Source organism: Apostichopus japonicus, chromosome 16, assembly GCF_037975245.1.
Source record: "Apostichopus japonicus isolate 1M-3 chromosome 16, ASM3797524v1, whole genome shotgun sequence".
Classification (NCBI taxonomy): domain Eukaryota; kingdom Metazoa; phylum Echinodermata; class Holothuroidea; order Aspidochirotida; family Stichopodidae; genus Apostichopus; species Apostichopus japonicus.
Window position 1 is genome coordinate 2,281,427 of NC_092576.1, and position 27,337 is coordinate 2,308,763.

Sequence of the window (27,337 nt, forward strand, 5' to 3'; positions counted from 1 at the left end):
ACTGAAGCATGACAGTCCCCTAATTGGGGTCCAGGTCCACAGAATACTTAGGTTTATGTTAAAGTTGTGCTAAAAAGGGGCTAAACTTCAACATGTTCTATTTCATATAAGTTGTAAAGGAAAGGGAGTTTTCTGCAGTCTAGATAGACATCCCAATCTCCCCCCCCTCCAAGACCACCCCCTTCCTTTCTTTTTTCTTTCCATTCCCTCCCTCTCTTCAGTGGCGTATTTTTATCTCCATGCAGGGGGTGCTGCCCTTGGGAGGGGTTGATTTTTGTCAAGGAAGGTTGTTTAGATGCGAAATGGTGCTATCTTTGGCAAAGCATTGAACTGCATATATGTAAAGGAATTCTCATTCTTTAGTGAATGTATCTTAAGTTTGAACAACATGTTAATTGTTAGTAGATCATTTAGATTGGTATTAACCACCACAATGATTTAAAAAATAGACGAAATGTTTCACCTTTCGTCTATAGCTGACCACCCTTAACATCCCCATAAACAGTTATTTATGTTAGTTTGTTTGTATGTCTTATTTTTGTGGGGCTGTAGCATCGCATCCCCCTGACTGGTACATGGTGCGGACCGCCCCTGCTTAGTTAACCACTGCCTCTCCTCCCTCCCTTCTTTCTTTCTCTTCTTTTCCTCTCTCTTTCCTCTTTTTCTCTTTTCTTCATTTTGCCGACTGGTGCAGAATTTTTCTAGCTACGGCCATTTGTTCAATGGGTATTTATGTTCCATTGTTATTTATTGCGGCCTTGACTTGCCTCACTATACACATTTATCAACAATAGTCGATATGAGTAACTTGAACATTTTAATCTATGGAGTTTTAATATCAACAAACACAGTTTACTTCAGTAGACAATTCAGTTGTGTTATAGGACATCCTTTCTATAATGTCTTTGTTATCAAAATGTTCATTTTTTTAAAATGGGATTGAGAAGCTTTCATGTGAAGGAAAGAGTGAAACTCGTATCTGTTCAATAGCTTTAATAACGACATGGTTGTGCTAGCTCCTATGTACTTAAGTTCACTCTACGCTGGCAGCGCTTGTAAGACGGAAGGAAATAAGCTATGATAAATAGGGATTCACCACGCTTAACCATAACTTGTTAGACTTTGTTGATGTTGCTCATACTTAACGATTTATTACAGGAAATGCCTAGAAATAATATACTGGGTAAGGCCATAAGTTAAATGTAAAACAGACAGTACTTTAAATTATGTTGAATGCTTTCAATCTTACCTTCTATACCTATTGCCAGGGGCAGGAAGTTCAGCAATGAAATCGAAATAGATAGACTCGGAAAATCACATTTACAATTCTGCCCGATGTGTAAGCAAAAGGATGGGTAGGGAAGGGGGGACAGAAGGTATATAAAGGACATCTCTACTAGTTGCAGCAGCATATGTATGATTCCGGAAATTATCACCGGGAAGTAAACTTCTTAAATCAATAACCTCACACTCATGAAGAGCAACAGGAATGTTAATCTGCACTACGTCTGGAAAATTTTAACGCTTTGGTGTTGAAGGCAAACTGATGGCAACAACTATAATGCATACTAAAGGATGGATATAGGCAGACACTCATTAATTTTAAACTGGCTACGACAAATCAAACTTATGCTTGTAACTGAATTAACTATTAAACGTTATGATAACTCACAAGCATTACTTACAGGAAAGAATGAATCAGGATCTTTGTTCAGAAGCCAGCGACCAGACTGAAGATTCAGACGATACTTGCGTTCATCATAGCCGTAAGGATTCCAGAAAACTGTCAAATGGATAGGAACAATAGACTATAGTGAATATTTTAACTCGACCATGCATGGATAATTGAGAAACTGGAAATTCGTACTTATCTTTAGGACCGTTATCCCCCCCCCCCCCTTACCGCACACATGCACATAAAAGAGAATTATTGATATTTACGTTGTTGTAGACTTGAAGATAAAAAATGCGAAAATTAGTCATTACAACCGTCACGGTCTGTTATTTGTAAATTCCAGTTACTATGGAACTATGTAGAAATATAATCTGAGAAAATTAGACAAAGATATGATCAACACAACTAGAAGCAAAATTATGGTACAACAGGAAGGTTTAAAAATGTAATTCGCTATCTAAGGAACTAACTGGCTGATTACACATCATTAGTAAACAGATTCCCCCTTTGGACCTTTTGTCATATCGAAATAAGACCATCTCACACATTTAATGGAACTCCTTTGTTAACTCAAATTTTCTTCTTGACTCTGAGTTTTTGACGACTGAATTTTTGGAAAACTTTCTGTTTTTTCTCATAACTCCTTTGAAATGTTCATAGTGCACTGTAAATATTATATTTTCTATTGTAAAATAAGCAACAGAAAAGTTTTATAACTATTTTTGAACCTGTCGATCCTAATTTTTGTTATTTATTTTAAGTATTGAACAATATTGTTAGGTTTTTGTAATCGAGACAGATACAAAAAAGAATAGAAAAAAAAGATGGTTTACTAAATCTTCAAAAAACAAAACCAACATTGTATTCAACACAATTTTGATTTCAAGAAGAATAAGGCACATCCAACGTAACTGATCTTGGTATTATTAAAGGGCAGTCTACTGTAAATTTGCTTCATTTTGATGAGGCAAAAACTGGTTATGTGATTTTTTTTCACCATGTCCCTGAATGTGACAGAATGGCTGCGAATATATGTTTAACTTTTCTATGTTTTTCATTTTTTATTTGGGGTCCTACTCATAGGCTTAGGTGCGCAATTTGATTTCAGGTGGTGGGAGGGCTTTAACAACTTGCTCGAAAAATATATATCCAGATTGTTCCAGATTACCAACTACAGATGTGTTCCTCTATCAGAGTTCTATGCCGTGCCAGATTACACGGGAAATTGTGTCATCGTGTGGCGATTTAAACCTTCAATTTCAGTAAATGTGACCTTCAAGTTTACTCATGTGTGTCCTTGTACCTTTCAGCTAGTTATGTTTCACTGATAGCGCAGTTGCCGTATCCCTTTAAAATGTTACCTCAGGTCAGACTCTGTAGATCACTCGGTCGTTTGTACCAGAATGCGATACGTACTGACATTGCGACATTCATAGTCATTTGCTAAACATGTTATAGTCGTTTTTCTCCATGGCTAACGGTGTAGGTATATAGAATTATGTACATAGAAGAAAGTGTGCCAACATTTAGTTTGATTATTATCGAGTAATGATCGACAAAAATGCGTTGATCTGCTGATTGTGTTAATTTAACATATAACAGTTTCTCTTATTTTAGTTGCCAAGTGAGTTTCCGCTTATTTTACAAGCAAACGTTAGCTACATTAACATAGACCCTGTTTCATTCATAGACATATAAATAAGTTTCATTCAACTGTGTGCCTATACTACACAATATGACCATTTTAGAAATTGCCACTTAAAATCTCCGATTGTTTTTTTCCTTGGTGTAGAACTGAAAATGAAATTCGGTAACAACTGCCACAGTGATGCAGTTGCTGCTTTGTATTAAATGTAAGGTGGTGAAGCGCCCAGTTCTTTAAATTGATGATTCAAATGAGTATGACGCCATGACCACTCACTCACGTGTATATTAAAATAGTATGATGTAGCACAGCCACATATATGTTCTCGGTATTTTTGAACTTCATCAAAGTAATGCGTAACAGACAAGAACTCATAAAATCAGTTCCGAATTTAGTGAACAAGCATCAATTGAAATAGTTCATAAAAAACAACCTTCACACTAGTGACATGAAAAATGGTTTAAAGGAAAAAGAAGGTTAGAAATCCTCCCTGATATCATCTCACTTGCAACTAGATAGAGAAGTCATCACAATCATAACATTAGTAATTAAACCAGTTTATCATTGCTAAATAAACCTACTTTTACAACACTCCTTTATTCAATACACATTCATATTGAAGTACTGATGATCTCACAGACTGTCGCAAAATCCCTCCCTTGCTCCATTCCACCTCTCTCTGATAAAGATCAATATTACATCAATAAGAGCTTTATACTGTACCTTTGACATTCCTTGCCATCAGATTTGCCAGAGAGAAAGCTGTAATAGTAGGTGGCAGCAGACAGTATTCAAAACTACAAAAGAAAGATATTCATTGCAATTATAATTGTGACGTCACATAAAATTAAAGCACTGTCCATCCAATGTAGCTACTTAGGTAATTAATTATCGACTACTAGTTGCCTCTTATACAAGATACGGTAACGGTGGAAAGATAAAGGTTAGCAATAAGCTTAAATACCTTAAAGCTGAACGTATGATATTGTTATTTAAAAGGCGATAATTTACCTTTGACATTATATTTCGGTCTGAATAACGCCATTGTATACCCGAATATAATGGCGGTGACTTGTCTGCTGGCATGGACAAGATCACAAAAGTTAAACAATTACTTATACACTAAATGTTAACATTTAACGAGTGGAAATGCGTTTGTAATCTACATTCAACATAACTTCACTACACTGCGATACCTATATCCACGGATGCAACACCCGTTTTATGTACTGCAACACGGGGGGGGGGGGGAGGGGTAGGGGGAGGTAAAAACCTTATGTCGTCCATCCAGGTAAGGTTCTTGGGAGTGGGGTGGGAAGGTGGCCCACTCCCTTTGAGAAATATTGGTAAAATGGATCGTGTTTGCAAAACGGTTCTACTGTTTACAACTTTTTTATTTTTGTATTGTTTAGACTGAACTGCACACACATGTTATATAATGTACACTATAGGTTATATTCCATCTGCCATTATTTTATTCTGGGGACTGTTTGTGCATCTAATAATATCATAAAGACAAGAGTGTGTTCAATGTTAATCAAGTTGCATTAATTAAAATTAATATCATCGCATCTTTTGTAAATTTCAAAACATAAATTGCACTATAGTGCCTGACTTCTCTCTAGAAATAAATCAACTCGGATATTGCCTCTATCGGGATCAATGTAGAATTTTCTTCTTTATATTAAATTTTATTTTGCGGTACGCAATTTTTATATATGCCAATTACCACTAACATCAACTTTCAATACTTTCTTGGTAAAAATTTAAAGGTTGTGTAAACATCCCTCGCCCACAGCATACTAATTTTGTTTTATCCTCAAGTAAATGAAGTTTCAATCGCCTCACCACAATCTATAAAAAAATGTTTCTCTATTTCTCGTACCATCAATCTCACCCGTTACTGTGAACAATCCTCTTTAAGAGCATACAACACAATGTAACATGTACATTGATATGTCTTACTGCTATAAGGAAATGTCTTTTGAGTTTGCCTTGTAACGACAACGAATATGAAAACGTTATAACAGGGATCTGAGTTTGTTGGTTCTGCGGGCATATACACAACATGCTGTATTAACCTGCCATTGAAAATGAGTTACCGGAAGAAGTGATAAATCCTTAACATTAGCTGAAACTATTACTTGTATATAGTTATAGCCCTACCCCCCCCTCCCCACCCTCAACCTCCAAAGGTTATTTCACAATATAATTTAATACAAATCTCCGTACCAAATTCTTTATCATGATGGTTTTTGCTTTATTTTGTCTACTTTCTTCAAGTAAAATTATCGCCCTTACTAACTTTAACACCAATAATTGATTTTATATTTGTTGTGTGACCGTCTTATAAGAAATTTTACCTTGGGCAATGTGCTGTACATTCCACTTCCTATTTAAATAACAACGTATTACTTCCCAACAAAACAGAACAAATCATTGAAAATATTTGAACTGCTGCGCTAGGGCCTACCAACAATTCATTCACAACTAGACAGTGTCTAGACGTATCCAGATACTTGTTTATTTTTAGAATCCAGGCGTTATATAAAGGTCACGCGCGTCTCTTTTACTGAACACAACTTCTTTTCATTGCATTGTTCAAGTATTTGATTGACAGGTGTTGAACAAAAGAAAATGTTAAACTATTGAAAGTGTCAGTAATAGGAAAGATTAGTGTACATCTTGAGGAGGAAAATGATGGAATCATTTCAATAGACTTTAGCATTGAAAAATGTGTTCTGTCTGAGTAGAAAAAGAGTAGAAATAGTTAACTGTACAGATATATATGATAAATGTATTCACAGTGTTGGGTGGATACAACCTACTTATTTTTTGTAAATTGCTCATATGATGAAAACATGGATCAAAACAAATATAGGAAAAATGGAATGATGTGCGTATGTACGTGCCTATATGTGTGTGTGTGTCAGTGTGGGGGGGGGGGGGCTAGGGTAGCGAGGGAGTTAAAATGGTGGGTTTAGAGCAAAGGATTGGACTGGTGGTTTAATTTTCATGGAAGAGGGGGAAATGGTGTTATCTAGAAACGCAACTGCAGAAGGGTCATTGTCACTTGCGAAAGGTGGTGTTGCATGCAATTAACAGGTGTTTGATGCGTTTAGCGTGTATATTAACTACCATATTGGACATATTAAACAATGTATTAGAAGTTACATTTGAGGGGTGCGGGAGAGGGTGTGAGAGAGGTTATATATATAGTTGCGTTGTCAATGCATTGGTTCAGGGCGTGATTTGCAGTTAGTAGGCACAGCAGCAGGGTCTGCTAGCAGTGCGGATGTAGGCTTGGAGGTGCGGCTGATATATTGTTGTTGCGGCATTCGTAATTCACATGCGAACATTTTAATGATTAGAGGAATAGTATTCAAAAGCCAGTGGGTGAGGGAGGGGAACCTGGTGAAGGATATTTAATATTTGATACCTTGTTTAAGGCATGCACATTGTAGGCACATCTCATTCTCTTATTAACAGAAATATATTTATTTATTCAGCTTCTTAATTAATTGCGGTAAATAATTCATTTTACTGTTGATGTTGTAGTTTTTTAAACGAAACATTAAGCTACATAAAACACAAAAACAAACTAGTTTCTAACATTTTAAGGATAATGTTTATTTTTTTTATCTGTGTTTATAGTTTGTTTGTTTTTGCTGAATTTTTGCTTACCTACTGTTTTATTTCAATTAATAAGTAACGTTTTTTTCCCTCATTCAATTTATTTACTAAATTTTCTTTATAAGAATTTTGACCTTTTTGCATTTCTTAATGAAGATTTTTTTCTTGAATGCTTTATTCTTGCACATATTGAGATTAATTTTTATTCCTTCTGTGTCTATTTATTTTTTCTAGTGTTTATTAATTTTATTTTACCGACTGTCTTATTTAAGTTAATTAGTAGGTAAACGATTGATTTATTTACTATCGCTTTATTTATTTCATTACTAAATTTAAAATATTAACATTTTGACCATTTCATATCTATCCATAAATATTTTTCTTTAATTTGTTATTTTGATAATCACGTTACTTTACTTGCATACAGAAAAAAAAACTAAAAACAAGAACATTTTTGTTTTTTTTTTCTTTTGTCAATTACTCTCTTTGATTCCTTAATTAATTTGATGAATAATTGCTATAAAGCAGGTAAATAAAAATATTCTACTCTCACGCTACAAATAATTTTATCATTCTTACTGCAATACAAGTCTATCTTTTAATTTTATTCTGTAAATATGTTTTTTTCTGTCTCATTTTGTCTCTATTATTCTCTCCTATTAATCACATTCCTTACCTGATGACTGTTTTTTCATTGCTAGTTTATTTCTTAATTCAATTTCTTCTTCATTTATTTGTTTTACTTCTACAATTATCTAAACCTATCAATAAAACCTTCAGTAATTATTAAATATAACTATATTAACAATTCCTATCTTGTTTACATCATTATAATATTATTTAGTTATTTTATTAATTACTAATATCATTTATATATTTATTAATTATACTTACACCAGGTGCTTGAATCTTTGAGAGTGTTGTACATAGTTTAATATTCCATTAACTTCATGTTTATTCATTTCTCTCCCATTCTCTGTGTATATTTCCATCCTCTCTATTGATGTTATGATTGGTAGAGAGAGACCAGAGTAGAGAGTAATATCATCTTCATCAACCTTGTTAAAGGATTGGACTAGACTCACACAGAATATAGGAATCTGAAGGAAAGTAAATAATAAATATAATATTAATAATTATATCATAATATAATAAATATCTTTTATACAATAATGTTTATGAGTTGACTATTATTATTATAATTAATGAAGTACTAATGTTCCTGGGGTTGGAGGGGGTTATAGTGGGGCCAGTTTAATATTCATAATGGTGTAAAGGGGTGTGTTTGGTGAAAGTGCTCAGTTAAATATATAGTAACTATAGTACTTTACTGTAAAGAGCGTCTTGTAGGATTATTGAACAAATGGGAACAGGAGGGTGTGCAGTGATTCAGGGAAAGGGTGAAGGTGGTGTGGGGGGGGGGGTTGTTTTACATATTTTGTAAGTTGTATGGCTTGTTTTACTGTTCAGTTGTAAGTAATTCTAGTATAGGGTAAGAACAAAACTAATAAATACAGGATAAACACTGACTAGAAGGAAAATAAATAATAAATAGAATTAATAGACTACTAAACTATAAATTAGACACGTTTTGTTTTAGTGAGGGTAAGGTGCATGGTGTCCTTTGTTTTAAAGATTAACGGATGGAGGCAAAGTGAAGGGTGTTACAGGTGTACATTGGTGTACTTTAGTCAATCTGGGGTGATTGTGGGGTGAAACAGGGTGTTGAATTATTTAATATAGGTTGCAATATTTGTTTCCGTTTAAGGGGGAGGGGGGGGGGTCAGTTTGGAGATAATCTATGGGACCTATAGAGGGGTAGATACATTTCAGGGGGGGGGGGGTTAGTAGTTGAGTATCTTAGAGGGTTAGTGGGAACCAGGTAAAATGCTGTTATAGTTTATAAATTTATGTTTGATTATGTTTTATTTCATGTTGATTCTTATTTCATTTTGTATCAGGTTGTTAAGTAATTAAAACATATGTTAATGTTGTTTAGAATAGAAATCTCTGTAGTTTCTCTGTTGTGTGGGTTATGTGATAGGCCTATAACCTGTTGTATTGGAGCCTTGGGGGAGTAATGGTGGTTCATGTGAGGGCCTAATAAATATTCAATTAGGTAATTAACGGTTCTTGGCCTTTCTGTTCATAAGGTTATCAAGTGGTTCAGTGGCTAAGAGGATACGTTTCAGTTTCTCTAGCGTACAATTATCCACTAGTTACTTTTGTAACTTCTCTGTATGTTTTACTTAATTTTAATTATTAAAATGTCTTATTTTATTTATCAGATCACAGTTTGTTTAGAAATTAGGTCCTAAATTATCTAATTATGATGCCAAAATATAAAATCTAGAAAACGTTAGTGATTAGCCACATATACCCCCCCCCCCCCCACACACACACACACTCCCACGATGTCCCATCCCTCCCAAATACGATAACAAGTAGAATAAATAAAATAACTATTTTTTATGTGATGTGTTCTACTTCACCGTATCCCTTCAATGTATCCTTACGTCATGCCTGGATGCTTTCTTCAGGAGTTCTATGGTTGACTCCTGTGATTGCAGTCTGCTTTCGCTACTGATGGCGACAGTATTTGAACACAGCTCTGTAATAGTCTGGATGTCTTCGGCCTATGAAATAAAATGACCAAAATTACACAATGTTTAACTTGTCTCTTCCTACTCTAAATACTGACAAATTCTGGTTAAATCCTATAAATTATATTGATATTTCATATGTGGGTTTTATTGGTTTTAGCCTTCTTTACGCTCACATCTTCCTTAATCTGTGATTCATAAAATGTGTTATTTCATATTTATTCAACTGTTTCGACGTAATATCATCATTTTATGATACTCACAATTACCGTGAGGATATTCTAAGAAGCCTATAGCATACCTCCTTCCATTCATATTCCTACCTGAATATTACCCAGAGAGAACCATAGCTATTGTTTACTTCTCAATTAATTTCATTCCTGAAACTGTTTGCAATTAAGCGGCACACACTGTGTCAGACTTGTATCATTACCCGCTCCAATGGGATATTCTATTGTACACGGATATTTACACCAGCAGTTAAATAGGCTATATTAATTACACAACATGAGCCATGTTGATCCTTAAATACGTTTACCATCTATATCACCAACCTGTTTCCATTTACCAGACTGCAGATTAAGTAGACAGGTCTCTTCCGGCCAAAGAACTTCAGAGAAAGAAAGAAAAATAACATTAATATATGACTTGCCGTGCTTACCTACAATAGCAACATAAAATTATCTGGCTGAAATATTAAAAGAATTTTCGATTTGGACGAAGGGATTTCTCAGGTTTATCAAGTTTTCCAAACATTTAAAAACAATTAAAAATTAAATATACCTATTGAAGGGAGAGGTTTATTGACTACTTCAATTTATGAGGATAGTTTGCAATTTGACAGTAAGGTGTTTGTTACGTCACTTTGTAGTTATTAGTCATTATATTGTGAATGATCTTCACTAAGAGTCTTTCCTTGAAGACAACTCTCTCGCAACCCCCCCCCCCCCCCCAACACACGCACACGCACGTCAACACACACACTGTGCCTTATCCTCTTTGCTCGCATGTATAGTAGTAAAGAGTAAATCGAATTAAAAATAAAGAAAAACAGTAAACATTCTTTACACTTTTTCTAGTCAAATTTTGTAAACATGTTTTTGTTCATCGTTTCCTCATCGTACTATTGGTTATGCTTCCACCTACATAAATCATTTCAAAAAATCATAACAGTTCATATAAGAAACGACAAAGGAATGGTACACTTTGAACCATCCCATGTACCCATACACAATGTAATAGAGTATGTACTATCCCAGTAAACACAAAACGTTATCATAACATTTTTAAAAGAGCCACTAAAATATATTTTTATAACGTTAAATGTGGTGTTATAAAAACATCGGCATAACGTTTTTATGAGATATTAATGTTATTTTAATGTTACATTAATGTTTTAACGAAAAAAATGTTTTGAAATACTAGCCTGAAAACGTTTTCGTGACATATTTATGACACCACAAATAACGTTATCAAAACAAAAGACGAAACGTTTTAATAGCGTTTTAAAAACGTTTTTGTGTTTGCTGGGATGGTCCTACACTTATACACGTGCTTATGTATGAATGAATGAAGGGTTTATGCGCACAACCAATATCTAGCAGACAACGCAAGACGCACACGGCCGTGCTGAAACAACAAAATATGCAAATGTTATAATACACTTGTTCCAATAATTCTATGTGAACAATTTCACTCCGCTGCTACTCCCCCCACCCCCCCCCCCCCGGCATCCTTTAATCACACATGAATCAAAAACTCAGCACACACTCATTTTCACGCTCATTTTAACCAAATCCCATTCTGAGCTGCCGCAAAATACCTTTAACATTCCTTGATTTTGCTGTTTCCGGTATCATCTTAGGGCTGATGGATGCTGGCAGCTTACAAGCATAAAACCTGTAAAACAAGAAAATAATGAAGTTCTTAATTTGACTCCTCTCGTTGATCTAAAAAGAACGTCTGGAAACTTATTGATTATTGTTTCTTTTAGGTTATTAGTCTTTTCTGAATATTGTTGAACAACACGTACCCATCTTTGTATTAAGATAAAATGATTTTTCTAAATCTAATTTATATCATATAAAGTTTACACATTATATACATAATGATATAATGACTAAACGCTATTATTTCTGTAAGAAAAATGTAGCCGGCATACAACTGTGAAGGTTAATCATATTTAAAAAGATTCCTCTGCTGAATTTTCGTTCTTCTCTCTGTTTTCTATTTTAAATGTTATAAATTCAAGTAATTTCACTGTTCCAATATATTCATGGACATGGGAATGTTATTGATATGATAATACATCCATTTAAATCCACAAACTTAAATATCTACATGTGAGATCCCTGCCGCGTTACAGGTATGAGGCTCGGTTATAATAGACTACCCGTATTGAAGTGCTCTTTTACAGAACTGTTTCAACTAAGATTTAAACCAACGCATTTTAACGTACAACTGTCGCGACTTTCAAGTGTCAATGTCGGTGTCAATTGTTACAATCATTTAAAATACTTTCCTCGAATGCGCAGCTGTAGGTCAGCTAAAGTTGATTCAAGTTAGCAGTGCATGTAATGGTCTTAATAATAATTGATCATCATCTTTATAATATTAAAAAGGATTATTAGTCAGTCCTTATATCTGTTGCAATGACAGTACGTATAGCGGCTTTTCATCGTTGACGATAATATTGTGCTGTGTAATGAATGCGCTAAACTAATTTTTTTTTTTTTTGGACAAAATATCAGAGTATACGTTATACCTGTTGACGAGATTGAACTTAAGGAAGATCCTAAGAGGAATGTATGTAATCCTCTGTCGCCAATGAGTTTTATTGTCTGATTCATACACATTAGCCTATGTGAAATTGCCTTTTTACATATATTTCTTTAACTATAGTTAATGAAATATATGAAAAAAGGCAACTTAACTTTTAGAACTATGATAAATAGATATTTCTTCTATCGTGTTGTTTACGTATATAGACATAGGCATACATACATATCTTTAAGTTCATTATTCAAGACGTAGGCCTATATATATCTTCATTGTAATCATTCTAGATGTATGCATATAGACCTTATATCATTTATTGTGATCATTTTCATTCTTCATAATATATTTTTCTACTTACCAAAGCTCTTTGAATCTCTTAGACTGTACTCCATAGTTCAATAGTCCAATAACGTCTTTCTCAGTAAGTTCTGCTCTGTTTGCATTCACTGATAACTTCTGCAGTGTTGAGAGGGTTGGTAAACAAAGACCAGATTGGAGCACGATATCACCTTTTTCTAACTTACTGAAGGACAACTTGAGCCATAGATCACATATTGGTATCTGCAGTGAGAGAAATATCGGGATTGTTATGATCGCTCAATTTAACTTTCATAAAACAGGGTTTGTTTTATGGACTTTAGCTCCGCATTTAACACTCTTCGCAATTCGAACTTACTTCGTACTTTAGATGCTCATGTAAACCAGAACATCATATCACTGCTGTATCACTTTTTATTCAACAGAACTCAATATGTATACTGTGATGGGGTCAGCAGTGAAGATATTGTCACTACTACTGGTGTCCCACAAGGGTGTTGTTTATCACCATTGCTGTTTGCCGTTTATACTGATTCCTTGTCCACACTTTATGAAAATGTTAACATTGTAAAATATGCAGATGATACGGCTATTGTTGGTTTGTGTAATGATAAATATCCACAGAGCATTGTCAATTACCACACAGCTATTGCGGAGACTGTAGCGTGGTGTGAAACCAATTACCTTTTTATGAACAGCTCCAAAACCAAGGAATTAATTGTTGATTTCCGTTCAGTTCAGATGCATGATCCAGTTATAATTAATGATAGTGAGGTTGAGGTTGTGTCAGATTTAAATATTTAGGACTCATATTTAATCTTACTCTCACTTGGGACTCCCATATAGGCTCAACACTTGCGAAAGTAAAGCAGCGGCTATATATATTGTATTTATAGGTTGGGAGGATTTGGCCTAGAATATGAGAAACAGCTTTGGCTCTTTCGTTCCATGGTGCTTTCACTCATGGTATATTGTGCTCCTGAGTGGCTCTCTTCATGTTTCAAGACTCAACTCAATTTGATTAACAGACATTTCAGAAAGTATTATTCTATAGATGATCAGTACATTGAAGAAATTGTACTTCATTATGTAAGAGGGATTTTGGCTGATCCTGACCATCCTCTCCATAAGTATTACACCATTCCACGTAGGTTGTATACCCTACCTCGTATGCGTACTGAACGTTTTAGACATTCTTTTTTACCGAGGAGTATAAAGCTTTTGAACTGTCATATAACTAGATGATATTTTTATCATATTTTTGTATATATATTTTGCATATTTTTAAGCTGCGGAATCCATTTTATTATATCTTCATTTTATGATTGATATCAATAAATTTTTTACTTACTTACTTTTTTCACTTACTTAACTTTCAAACCACACTTTTATTTGCATTACTCGCTTCACTTACAAGTTACAGTGTAACCGACAATATGGTGCTTAAAATCATCAATTATGTAAATTATACTATTTATTCCTTTCCGCATATTGTTTTAGTAAAACCGAAAAGTAATAATAATATCAAAATGTGATTGGAACCATTTGGTATAGGCCTACACTCAGTATCAGACTTGCAATGTTGTTAACATTGATTAAATATGAATCTCATCGGTTATATAATTGCTCCTTGCAAGTTAATATATTGTAGTCTAAGTAGTCAGTAGGCCACTGTAGGCCTACCTGTTACACAAACATATTTAATATAGCTAGATATAGGCCCATTGCATATGTTGCTTTCTCCTTCGCCAGAGTGAAACTGTAGAACAGGGCGATGCAGTCAAAAGCAGCCGACGTTCGCCCGCAATTCTCACGTTAACAGCCCGCCACAGACGAAAACATCTCCCGAGAATTCAACACACATTCGGCCTACCTGTCTAGCTTAGTGTAGAGTAACGAGTAACCATACTGAAAGCATTGCTAGTGATAATGATATAATGCGATCATATCAACAGACACATATTAATAGTAAGAACACTGAGTTAGACAAACACTCATAGCGTCAATTGCTAGATCTACTACATACAGTGTAACGAGTAACACGGCCTCTATAGGCTGTATTAAGGGTGACATTCTTTCTTAGAAAACATGGCGTAATGAAGGTAATTTTTGGTTTCCTTGTAGAGGGGAGAGTAATTGGGGGGGGGGGGGAATTGAGGGGGTATACAGTGGCTTGAAGAGTATGGGATTAATATATTATAATAATTATGCATGTATGCGTTGTGTCCGTGTGGTTTCCTTCGATTGCTCGGGGATGGGAGGGGGATCGTCTCGTCGACTTCAGTGGATGTATTTGTCCATAGCCGGGGAGGAGAAGGGAAGTAATGTTCTGACTGTTTTGAGTGCAGTCAGTTTTATTGCTCAGTATTCACAGTATATTCGCCGCTTTCAGTAAAAAAGGAAATACAAAAAAGCATGATAAGATAAATTAAGTATTACATATGGTTGTAGAGGAAGTGCAGAGCGACTATTTGTAATAGCCGAGTGCTATAAGGAATGAACACCGCTTTAATTGCTGAAGTTTGAATTATTTGGGCGAAAGAATTGGAACATATCCTACTCCACCTACCCCCCCCCCCACCACGGTATATCATAATTCCTTACTTTGGTTTGGCTTATACGGAGCTAAGTATGTTTTCACTCGTATTTCTGGTTATAGAAGGAAGGTCACTATAATAGCACAATGTACGTACGATGTGCTAAAGCACTAAATTGTTGGAACTCGGTGAGTTTGCTCAGCAGCGTGTGTGCATAAGTTCAATGGTCCATTCCTCTCCTGATAGCGTATGTATACCCTGCGCAAGGAAACGTTGTGCCACGTGCGTACGTCAGAACCATTTATGAATCTGGCGCTCATGACTGTAATAGATCGCGCAGCTTTGAAATAAAACAAGTGGAAATGTTCGATACTTCGATGTTTTCACAAAAGTCAAACATGTTTGTAAAGGTTTAGCAGTTCCTTGCGTCCCCGTAACTAATAACACGCGATTCAAGAAGCGATCGATAGTGAGAAAACAGTGGAACTCTAGAAACAGCAGCGAAATCTGCCACTATTTTCTTCGGGGCTACAATTTCTACGACCTGTTCCATCTAAAATGCTTTACTGAAATAATGAATCTCCAGCCACAGTCAGGTCACGGTGTACAAACCAAGGAGGAAAACCAGATAGCTATAGGCCTATTCAGGCGAACAAAGGGGAACCGCTTGAAGACTAACTATGAAGTAGACATAAAATATATTCAGTTTGTGAAGATATATAATCAATAAATAGCAGTACTTATTCGTGAAGCGCCCTCAAAAGAGCTATGCCTAATAAGGATTCTATATTTGGCCAATAGTTCACTAGGCTATCTAGATACACTGCGTGATCTGTTTTCCGATGCAGGGAACCTATATACAATTGATAAGTAACTGTGTACTTCGTCATCAGCACATATCTGGGAAGGACTATGTCATACATGAGCATTGTTTAGTTTCAAGCCGTACAAATGCAATTGACATCATTTTTATTTTAGGAAAAGGGAATTTCCAATGAGGGGAAAGTGCAAGGGTCTCGTTCGGCAGTTGATGGGTTGATAGTGCGCCGATTTCCTTGGTACTTCATTTAACTCTGTGTGAGTGATAGTTTTGTCTTTATGTACGTCATTATATCTTAACGCAGGTTTGCCAATAGTATAAATGATATCAGACTTTAATGGCTGTCATGTTATTAATATCGCAAGACTCCTTGTAAACTACCGGGTCAGGGGTCTGGTTCATGCTTACTTCTCGGCGGGGTGGGAGTAGGGGGCGTTAATGTCCCCATACGGAGAGCAGAAGAAAATCAAGGGCTATCAAAATCATCCGGCTGCAAATAGATATTACAAAACATATATATTGTACAGGACATAAATAAACAACATTTATGTGCGGTCGAACCGAAAAAATCGTAACTTCTTGAACGTTCAAAAGGTGCAAAACATAATTTTGGCATTCTTTCTTGAAGTTCTTAACAAATATTACATTGAATGCCGTTACCTTCGCTTTATTCATAGTTTCTATAGGAATGAAAATTAATGTAACCTGTATACCAACATTGTACCTTCACACATGGTCACGCCATGGTACTTCGTGATATATTTTAAAATATCGCAATTATATATTTTTTTATGAACGGTTTCTTGCGTATTTAGAATAAACACATAAATATACATCCTTTGTGGATAGCTGCTCCCTGGTATAGTATTTATCAATGATCGTAGCATTCTACCTAAGTTGTCAGAACTCATTTTGAATAGTTTTGAAAGTGGTCACAATTCGAAGGACAGCAAGCACGGATGCATCAATATCTCAGCAATAATGGCTGTCATTATTGTAATAGACCTCATACACATGTGTACTTTGAACGCACCGACGGACTGACATGTTGGACTAGGATGCATTGCGGGAGCAACATATCATAAACTCATGCGCAATTTACTATTATGCAATATAATGCTTAGCTGTCAAAGCAAATATATGCGTTCTCCTTCAAACTGTGAATGTCACAAAATCTCCCTATTCTATTCTATTCCACAAGCCTTCAGATATCGGGATTCATTCCTTCAGTCGTTCGGTGTTGTCCATGTGAGAGTTATTATGATCTTATTATAATATTTCTGGTTATATGAAGATCTTCCCTAACAGGACAATGCCAGTAAGAATAATGAGCTTATAATTTCAGCATGATTGCTGGAACAGTGGACGTACATACCGTACGTACGTACATTGGGTCGTCCCTCTCACAATGACACAATGTACCTCGCGCAAGAAAAGTGTCTGCAACATGGAAAAATCAGTCTCATAGATTGCTCTGCAAACATTAATGTAACAGAGGGCGCAATTATGTATAGCACAACGTAAACATGTTCGCTACTTTCGATGTTTTGACACTAGAAAAACATATTGGTTGGCTTGTTTGAGCAGCACTTTCTTCTCTGAAGAGAGGTTGGAATATGGTGGTGCATTGTGGGAGGAGCTGAGTAACATTATAATTTACAATTAACAATCACGCAATCTAACGCTACATTTGTCAAAACAACTAGTTTGGGTACAGACTCATAATTTACAGAGATAGCACATAGTTGCGATTTGTTTTCATAATCAATATTCCCTTAGTAATGTTGTGAGGTTTTTATTTGCATTTCCTTAAACAGACGATGCGGGGAACTGTGTGGGCGAATCGAATTTGTTTTGGCGTCAGATCATCTCTGAACTGACTGCCATGAGAGACTTTCCACAAACTACATATACAAGTAAGACTCATTGCATTTACAAACAATATACCCAGTGTGCCCAATGGGATGGCGCGATCTCACAGCCCTGACCGTGCCAGGGGTACTGAGCAGTTGTGACAATGCCATGGTACTGAGCAGCTGTGACAGTACCATGGCAACTGAATAGTTGTGACAGACCCAATGTGTACAATGGGATGGCGCTAAAACACAGCCCTGACAGTGCCAAGGTATAAGTAGCTGCGACAGTAACAGGGTACTGAGTAGCTCTGACCGTGCCAGGGGTACTGAGTAGTTGTGACAATGCCAGGGTACTCAGTAGCTGTGACAGTACAAACGTACTGAGTAACTGTGACAGTGCCAAGTTACTAGGTAGCTGTGACAGTGTCATTCAACTGAGAGTATCTAAAGTTGTTATCAGGGGTGGAGTATATGTGACTGTCAAAATACTGATTAGCTGTGGTCGTACAAGGTAAACGATTAGCTGTGGCAGTGTCAAAGAACTGGGTTGCTTTGGAGGTACCGAGGTCCTGAGTAGCCCTGGCAGTGTCAGGGCACTGCGTAGCTGTGTTAGTCCCAGGGTACTGACTAGCTGTGGCAGTGACAAGGTACTGAGTAGCCCTGACCATGTCAGGGATACTGAGTAGTTGGGACAGTGCCATAGTACTCAGTAGCAGTGACATACCAACGTTCTGGGTAGCTGTAGTAGTACCAGGGTAATGATAAGCTGTGACAGTGTCGCTGTGTCACATACTGAGTAGCTTTGGAAGTACCGAGGTACTGAGTAGCTCTGACAGTGTCAGGGCACTGAATAGCTGTGACGGTGCCAGGGGTACTGAGTAGTTGTGACAGTGCCAAGGTACTCGATAGATGTGACAGTACCAACGTACTGAATAACTTTGACAGTACCAAGGTCCTGAGTAGCTGGGATCTTTCCATGGTGCTAAGTAAATGTGACAGTGCGAAAGTACTTAGTAGATGTGACAGTTCCAATGTACTAAGTAATTGTGACAGTGCTATGGTACTGAGCACCTTGACAGTGGTGTACTAATTAGCAGTGATATGGCCAGGGTACTGACTATAGCTCCGACAGTGTCAGGTTACTTAGAAGCTGTGACACTGTCGTGGTGCTGAGTAATTGTGACAGTAGTAGGGTGCTGAATAGCTGTGACAGTTCCAATGTACCTACAGCTGTGACACTGCAAGGATGCTGAGAATTGTTGACAGTATATTAGTATAACTGAGTAGTTGTGACAGTGCCAAGGTACTAAGTAGCCGTGACACTGCCAGGGTACTGAGTATCCCTGGCAGTGCCTGGGGTTCTGAGTAGTTATGGCAGTTCCAGGGTACTGAGTGGCTCTGACAGTGTCTAGGTACTTAGAAGCTGTAACAGTGCCAGGGTACTGAGAAGTTTTGACAATATCATGGCAACCGAGTAGTTGTGAAAGTGCCAAGGTACTAAGTAGTCGTGATAGTGTCAGGGTACTGATTATCCCTGACAGTGCCAGGTGTACTGAGTAGTTCTGAAAGTGAAAAGGTACTGAGGAGCTCTACGAGTACCAATGTACTTATTAGCTGTGACAATGCCATGGTACTGATAAGCAGTGGAAGTGCCAGTGTACTGAGTAATTCCGACAGTGTCAGGTTACTGAATAGCTGTGAAAGTACCAACGTACCGAGTAGCTGTGATAGTAGCAAGATACTGAATAGCTGTGGCAGTACCAGTGTACTGAATAGCTGTGACAGTACTAGTGTACTGAATAGCTGTGACAGTGCAAAGGTACTGAGTAGCTGTGACAGTACTATACTACTGTTTTCTAGAGAATGAATGTCCGATTAAATAGTTCTTAGGCTTGCGTATATTATGACATAAATTCCCAATTCGTTTGCTTCATCTATTCTTACAGATACCTGATATGTTTCCGTACACAAGCTGAATATGATTCATTGAATTGTTACTCTTCGTACTGTTCACAAATATATTATCAAACTTGATTTTTTGCTCTATGAATTCCAATTCTAAGCATTCAGTTATAATCGTTTTAAATACCTCTACTTATTTGTAGTTATCTGCTCAATAAGGAGGATTGTAACTACTGCTTCATACAACAACAAACTTACTTCGGTCTTGTAACGGTTCCAGTGTTCCAGAATGATACGGACCGTTCATACTAGGACTGCAGTGGGACCAATCCTACTGTATTTCAAAACAACCCATTCTAATTCCATTCAAAATGAAAGTCTTATATTTTTTTTAAAAGGATCACCAAAATGAAAATGTTTCTTGGTTAACATTTCACAATACAGTGGGTTTACATAAGTATATAAAGTATGCTTACTTCATGGCTTGATGCTATTTGCAGGAGCTGTATGGTCGACCTCTGTAGTAACTTGCTGTGATCTTCACTGATGGTGACCTCACTTGAACATATCTCTTTTACAGTGTCTAAGATGCCTTCAACCTTTCCACTCTGTTCCCAGATGCAAAGGATTGCAAACTTGTCTCCGTCTTTCTTGCTTTTCAAATAGTCGATGATTTTCTTGCCAGCGGTGGAATTCAACCCACAAGCGAATCGAAAGACGTACTGGAGATCAAATGGATTCATCTTCCCGAGAATTGGTTGCAGGTCAGCTGAATCTTCCACCTTGCAAAGGATATCCACCAAACGAAATGACGCGAACCATTCACAGAATAGTTTATGGTAAAACCTTACTTCAATCTTCATCTTATCGCTCTTACCAGGAGTCTGCCCATCTGCAATATCATACATCTCCTCCTCTACTAGGATACCAACAAGAATGTACTGATCATAAAAATCTTGACCGAGTCGATGGAGGAATTCTACTTGGCTCCACGCTATTTGTTGATTCTCTTTACTGAGCCCTTCGAAAGCGATTTTATCAAGTTCACTGTGATTATGTTCTAAGAACTTCGAGTATTCTTTAGCATTGAAATCTTTGGATTTGTTTCTCGAGTGACTGTGAAAGCAATTCATCGCGTGGCGAAGGAAGTCAGAAACAGATTTAAATTTCTTAAAACCCTCTATTTCATGAGTCATGTGAGAGAACATAGTAAATAAGAGAGGAATCTGGCAGAGGTCATCAAGAATGACATTTTGCTTGAGACCTTTCTTAACTTTAGCAATAGCTTGTTCATCATCTCCACAAACAGCCTTACGGATGTACTGATCACGCGCAGTCTCATCAAAACCAGTAAGTTTAAATCGTTTGGTTTTGGCTCTGTCATACTCAATAGGTAAATACCTGGTTGTCAAGGTAACGTCAGATTCTTGGAACATCTTGTACTTGATAATGCGTCCTACGTCATTATCTGTTTTCTCGTTGGTTTCTCTGCCTGGGTATTCATCATAGCCATCTAACTGAAATGCTACTGACTTGCAACTCTCTAGTATTTCCTTGATGTCTCTCTCCTTGACCCTGTATTCCTTTGGCACCAAATATCGCTTGATCGCTCTATAGATTGACGGAACATTACCCAACTGTCTAAGTCTGAGTAAAATAAGAATCTCTACGTCAGCGAGAGGTGAATCTTGGACACCATTACACCAGTCATATGCTAACTGCAGGGTAAGAGTAGACTTCCCATACCCAGGCTCTCCTTCGATGATACGTCTGTTACACCTCCTATGAGGATCATTGAATATGTTCTTGTAAGAATCTAACTGTTCCCATTGTGCATCTTTACCATTCGATGTAACAGTGCCATTCAAAGCAACCACACCACTCTCGACAAATATCGTATTCACACAATAAAGTCTGTCTTGTATATATGGTAAAGGTTTTACGGAGCCATAATAAACTTTATACTTTTCTTTAAGCCCATCGATTAGTATTTGTTTCTTATCTATGAGAAAAATAAAACAAACAAAAATTCAAACGAAACAAACAGGCCAACACAACCACCAACAAGATAGATTCTTTGGTTATATATAAAGTAATGCGCAATATTGCGCAATCATTGATCGTTGAAGAACCGACTGGTCAGTTGATCTAACAACTCATCTTAGAGAGTTTCTTGATGTTGGTATAAGTAATATGATAAACATTAACATTGGTGTCTTGCTTGGAATACTAATTGCTAAATATAATACGTATATTAACGTGAGTATGTATGGAGTTGGTGTATACATGTTATCATTTTAAGTTCGTTATTTAGGTTAATTAGAATCAACATTTCAAATTAATTCAATTTACATTTCGTTTCTTTATTTTCCTCAATGATGTAAAGGTGGAGGACGGATAACTATATGAATACTATGTGAATCGGTGCTTTTACTTCCTAAACATAAAGGCCGCAATCGAATGGCTGTTTCATGGAACGCGTATAATAAATGAGTTTACGATACACCTTAAAATAAAAGAAACGGAGTTGCAAACAAGGAATGTGGTGTGACGGTTTTGAAATATCAAAGCTATATGAACATAAAAATCGACCAGATTTAACCATTGTATCACGTAATATACAAAATGAATTGTGGTAATGCAGTTCTGAGACTACGTCGTAAATGACAAGTGTGGGCATCACAACTCAAGTTTTTTTCCTTATAAAATCATGTGACAAATAAATAGACGTTTGAAGTTGGCACCACCACATTAAGGTGAATGGCATTCCTACCAAAATAATTAATAAGTAAAGAACGCCGTGCAGTCGGGGACGAGATTAGTTGTTGATTCATAAAGTCATCGGTAACCTGTCCCATCCTCCTCCCCTCCCAGCCTATCAATCAAACAAAATCAAAATCAAATAAGACAAGTGTCACTATAGTCACTATATAGTCACTAAGAAATCGTAAAGCTGTCGCAGGTGATGCTGCAAAACTAAACAATATTGCCTACCTTCTATAGTCAGTGGGTCTGAATACTTCTTTCTGACAGGGGTTCTTTGTTGATCAGATGCTCGGAAGTTTGTGTTTGTTGAAGATAATGCTGCGGGGGTCTCACGGTGTGGAATACTCTCAAATTGTGATGCAGATGCTTCACTTTGAAATGGTTGTCTTGGTGACGCCGCATCCCTCAGTTCAGATGTTTGTGAGTTCCGATTAGCTCCTGGTGTTGTGTCTGTTTTAAGTCCTCTCTTCGAACTTTTCTTCTTTGAACTTCGATTTCCCATCTTTTTACCTTGAATAAGTAACGTAAGAAACTCAGTCAAAGTCGATGCAGCCTTATTGGAAACATGCAGCTCATTGCTATGTACCTAAGTATAGACACTCTATATATGTTTATCAACTAAACCACGTATCGAAGAACTCGATAAAAGGAGCTTAACATGTTAAAAGTAACTAAAACTAACTAAAGGCAAATCATATTGCACCGCAGAGCACGTTGGTAATCCATAATAATAATCAGGCAGTTATTTTTTACGACGCCTAAAGCGACCACGAATGTGTGAGAAGCCTGCGGGGGCTTATTGATTACACCTTTCACGTCGGGTGGCTTCCAATTCAACACTTTATCTCAAATTTGGAATATTTTCTTTAGTTTGGAAAGTCATTTCAGATGGTAAAACCGTATACCTTGCAAATATACAGTATGTATTCATTATTTCAAATACGGTTAATATTTACTTGTACATGAGTGGTATGATAATAACCTGGATCACGAAAGCATATATATTTCTTCTTGATTGTTTCATGAAAGTTCGTTTACAATATCGTTTGTTTATAAAAATCACTTCTGTGGGATGAACGTTCCGCTATTAGCAAAGAATCGTATGAAACATGTTTTGTAAAACTTGTACACAACAGAACCAATTATCGATAAAATGTTGCCTTCCAAATATCCAGACTAACAATACGTTTTAAAAAACCAGGTATGTTAGATTCCTAGGAATCCAATTTATAGATTAATATATGATCATTCATATAAAGTAAAAAACAACTCTATGTGGCTAAATGAATCATGGCCTGGTGATCCAATTCAGTAGAAAACAATGTTTGCACACTAGATTCAACAAGTACACAAGATACTGACTTACCTGAGAAGAAACTTAATGTAGTTCACCATATAAATCAGATTCATGTCAATAAACTACTTAATGGAGATGAGAGCATTCTCCTCCACAAACTTAATCAACATGACGAACGATAGACTAACCGAATACTAAACGTTCTGTAATCTAAAACTGGTTATTGACTCAGCTCGAGGTTCATATGTATATATTCGTCTAATTGCTTTTTTTTCAGATTTTATACTTCAGACTCTTCAAACATTCAAACAGTTCGGTATTGAAGATCAAAATCAATATGAGGCAAACTTGTCTTAATAAAGCATTGTACAGACTTAACAGGGTATTAAACTAAATTCATATCATTAACACTATCCAGAAAACATCTAACATTAAGAACGTGTTGCACAAAAATGCCGAGAGGAACTTTTAAATTGATATTTATAAAATATCCGATATTTTAATTAGTGCTTATTTTACGAGAATTGTTAAGATCTTTAAATAAAATCATGCTATTATCAGGCGACCAAGTTAAAGTTAAAGTTTACTAACTCTTTAGTATGACACCAAGGGCTCTTGCAGCTCAAATGCAAACAACATGAAAACATTTGTATACTAAATAATGCTTCTTTTAGTACGTAAACTGTAGAAAAAGTTTTACAAAGAAAACTATGACAAGCGAAATTGACCTCTAACAGTTTATTCAAACAGGTTATTAGAACAATTAAGAAGGAATTTTTTTTATTTTTTAATTTTTTTAATTAAGAATTAAGAAGGAATAACTGAGACATTATAAATGCGGTTTGTAAAAGCAACACATAAATTTAATAGCTAGAACGAAAACCCAAAGTATTTAGATACGTCGAGATCACAAACCTTGTGTATTATATAGCTCAGTTTATTATCACATTATAATGACGTATTGACATAATGCTCCTCTAACTATACTTTATGGTGTATTGTCATTTGAGCTCGCATTGAGAATATGAAATGATCGAGCGGTAAATACATTCTTATCTTAAACGATTAAAGGCTTTGCTTGCTTATATCAGTTTGTAAACCAGTGCAAATGGTAATACAAACATATGTAAAGTCTAAGTCCACCCAAACCGAAAATGAATGGAACAGAATAAACACAATAAACACAAATTAGCATTTTATCTGCAGAAAATTAATAATTAAACACAAACAGAGATATTCCTGTATAGTATAAGACTAATGTCTTGTTAAGTTTAAAAATCTATAATTTGGAAGACTCTACTTTTACATGATCTGATAGATAATTTGCTATCATTAAATGCTGAATTGATTCAAACTGAAATAAGTTCGGTAGCAACATTGGATGTGTGTTATAACACCTTAATCTTTCAAATAATATACCGTTTCTATTGCGCAAACGTTTAATAAAACAGAGAAAATGTAGTGACATATAGATAAAAGAAAAAGAAAGAAATGTCTACTGCAAACGCACACAAACTCATCTTGAATATAAAGAAAAGCAGATGTCAGTTAAAGACCGTTTTGAAATGTGTAGTATAATTATTTTTGTATACTGCTAATATTCACAGAATAACCCTTTTAGCTATAGAAACTTTTGAGAAACATGATATAGAAAGTTACAATAATAGTATGTTTGCATAGTATTGTATAATTTTATAAGTCTTAATGTATGATACATTTAAGTCATGGAAGGCCGGTGTCGAATTTCATTGTATTTTGTCCTGCTTTATTAGTAATATTCTAATGCATGTTACTACTTTAGATCAATCCATATGAAATTGTTGGTTGATTCATTAACAGTAAGTATAACACGAATAACTAAACCTGTATCCATTCACATATTTATACTATCACAAATATTATTAACTATTACAGTAAAACAGTTACTAATAACAGGCATGTAGGGTTACATTCAATGGATATATATATATTTTTTAAAGAAAACAATAATGAATCGTAAAACGGTAGTTTAAAATATTTCGGTTCGTTAGTGCAAACCATTGCTCTTGATATTAATTGAGTGAATTATCAAAAGCGAATAAACGCGGCAGGCAAAGAAGTTAACAGTAGCCCACTAGCCAATTATTGTTATACACTAGTAATGTGTATATGACATAAGCTTACAATCATTCTTACGAAAGAATTTAAAATCACGGATACTCTCTGCGCAATTTTAGTTAACTCCCTTCCTATCCAATGATTACTTTGCATTTCTGAATATCTTCTTTCTGTATACTAATTCTTGCTGTTATTTTAAATCGAATTTCAACCTTTCGCATTATTGTTATCTTCATACCTGATAACATTGTTACAGTAATAATAAATTAATGTTTAGAACCTGAATAGGATGCAAGTTAAATTACTTGAGACATGTCAACGCCAAATGATGTTTCATGTCATATATGGACGTTATGTTGTTCACATGATGTAAAAAGTACATTTTAAATTGACAAATTAACAACAAATTAGCATTAACAAGTTGGTCTGGACAAAGGAACGGATGTATTGAATCACGACATTTGTGTCTTTATACGATTTCCACTTTCTAAAAGTGAATTTTGTGTTGATTGAAAATAGCTATCAAACTATCAACCTCACAGGATTGCTGTGGAGAGGTCCGCCATTTAACACACCATGCATGATTCAAAAACTCGATAAAAGTTCATGAAAAAATGACTTACCTAAGATGAAAGTTGTTCACCGTGTCAGATAGAAATGTGATTATCAAAATGCATAATTGAAATCACGGCAATCATCTCCGTTTACTTGAAGAAATAGCAATAAGGTACGGCCGGTATTCAGTGAACACTCCTTAATCAAAATGGCGACTGGCTGACTATCAGACGGCTCAGTCATCCTTATTGGTTATTGGTTGAACTCGATGTTCATATTTACATATTCGTCAAGTAGTTATTCAGCTTGTTTTTATCAGATTTGAAGTTTAGACTTTACCCTTCCAACTGGTTTTATTGCGCTATTATTACCAGCTTTCACAATCGTTTTCTTTAAAGCAGTACATATGTTAGACTATCTTAAATTAAACTTCATATTTTTGGATAAGTAAAGGTATCTATCTACCTTCAGCATAAAATGTCAACCAAATATGATGTATAAAAAGAAACTATGTGTACAATTATGCTACGCCTGCAGCAGCCATGTTGGTTATCAGCTCCGTGCCAGAGCGTAATCTATTATGGCATGAAGAATTTCTGCATCGAAAATTATTCAAAATGAATTTTTGCTTCGTTTCATCATTTTATATGAACTTTTTTTGATAAGAAATCACTAAATATGTATCAATTGTTAAAACAAAATCGATTTGTTAATTTCAATTCAAACGACTGAAGAGTCATAACAATAATTAAAGTATATATTCGTTTATATTTCGCTCCCATATTACAGAATCCTTTAAAAGAGGCCATCTCATCAATTGACACCGTTGAAATAGTCGTTGACGCTATTTAGGCT

The 27,337-nt window shown here is 35.7% G+C and overlaps 1 protein-coding gene across 4 annotated transcripts in view; it reads right to left on the reverse strand.

The window, feature by feature from the left end:
* LOC139983650 (uncharacterized) overlaps window positions 1–27,337 on the reverse strand; it is a 468,492-nt gene that overhangs the window by 61,969 nt on the left and 379,186 nt on the right. Inside the window, exon 10 of one of the 4 annotated variants that reach the window (XM_071997347.1) lies at window positions 1,686–1,783. The exons of the other annotated variants lie outside the window; for them this stretch is intronic. Coding sequence (XP_071853448.1) covers window positions 1,686–1,783 — 98 coding nt within the window. The remainder of the gene's footprint in view (window positions 1–1,685; window positions 1,784–27,337) is intronic. 4 annotated transcript variants of the gene reach the window in all.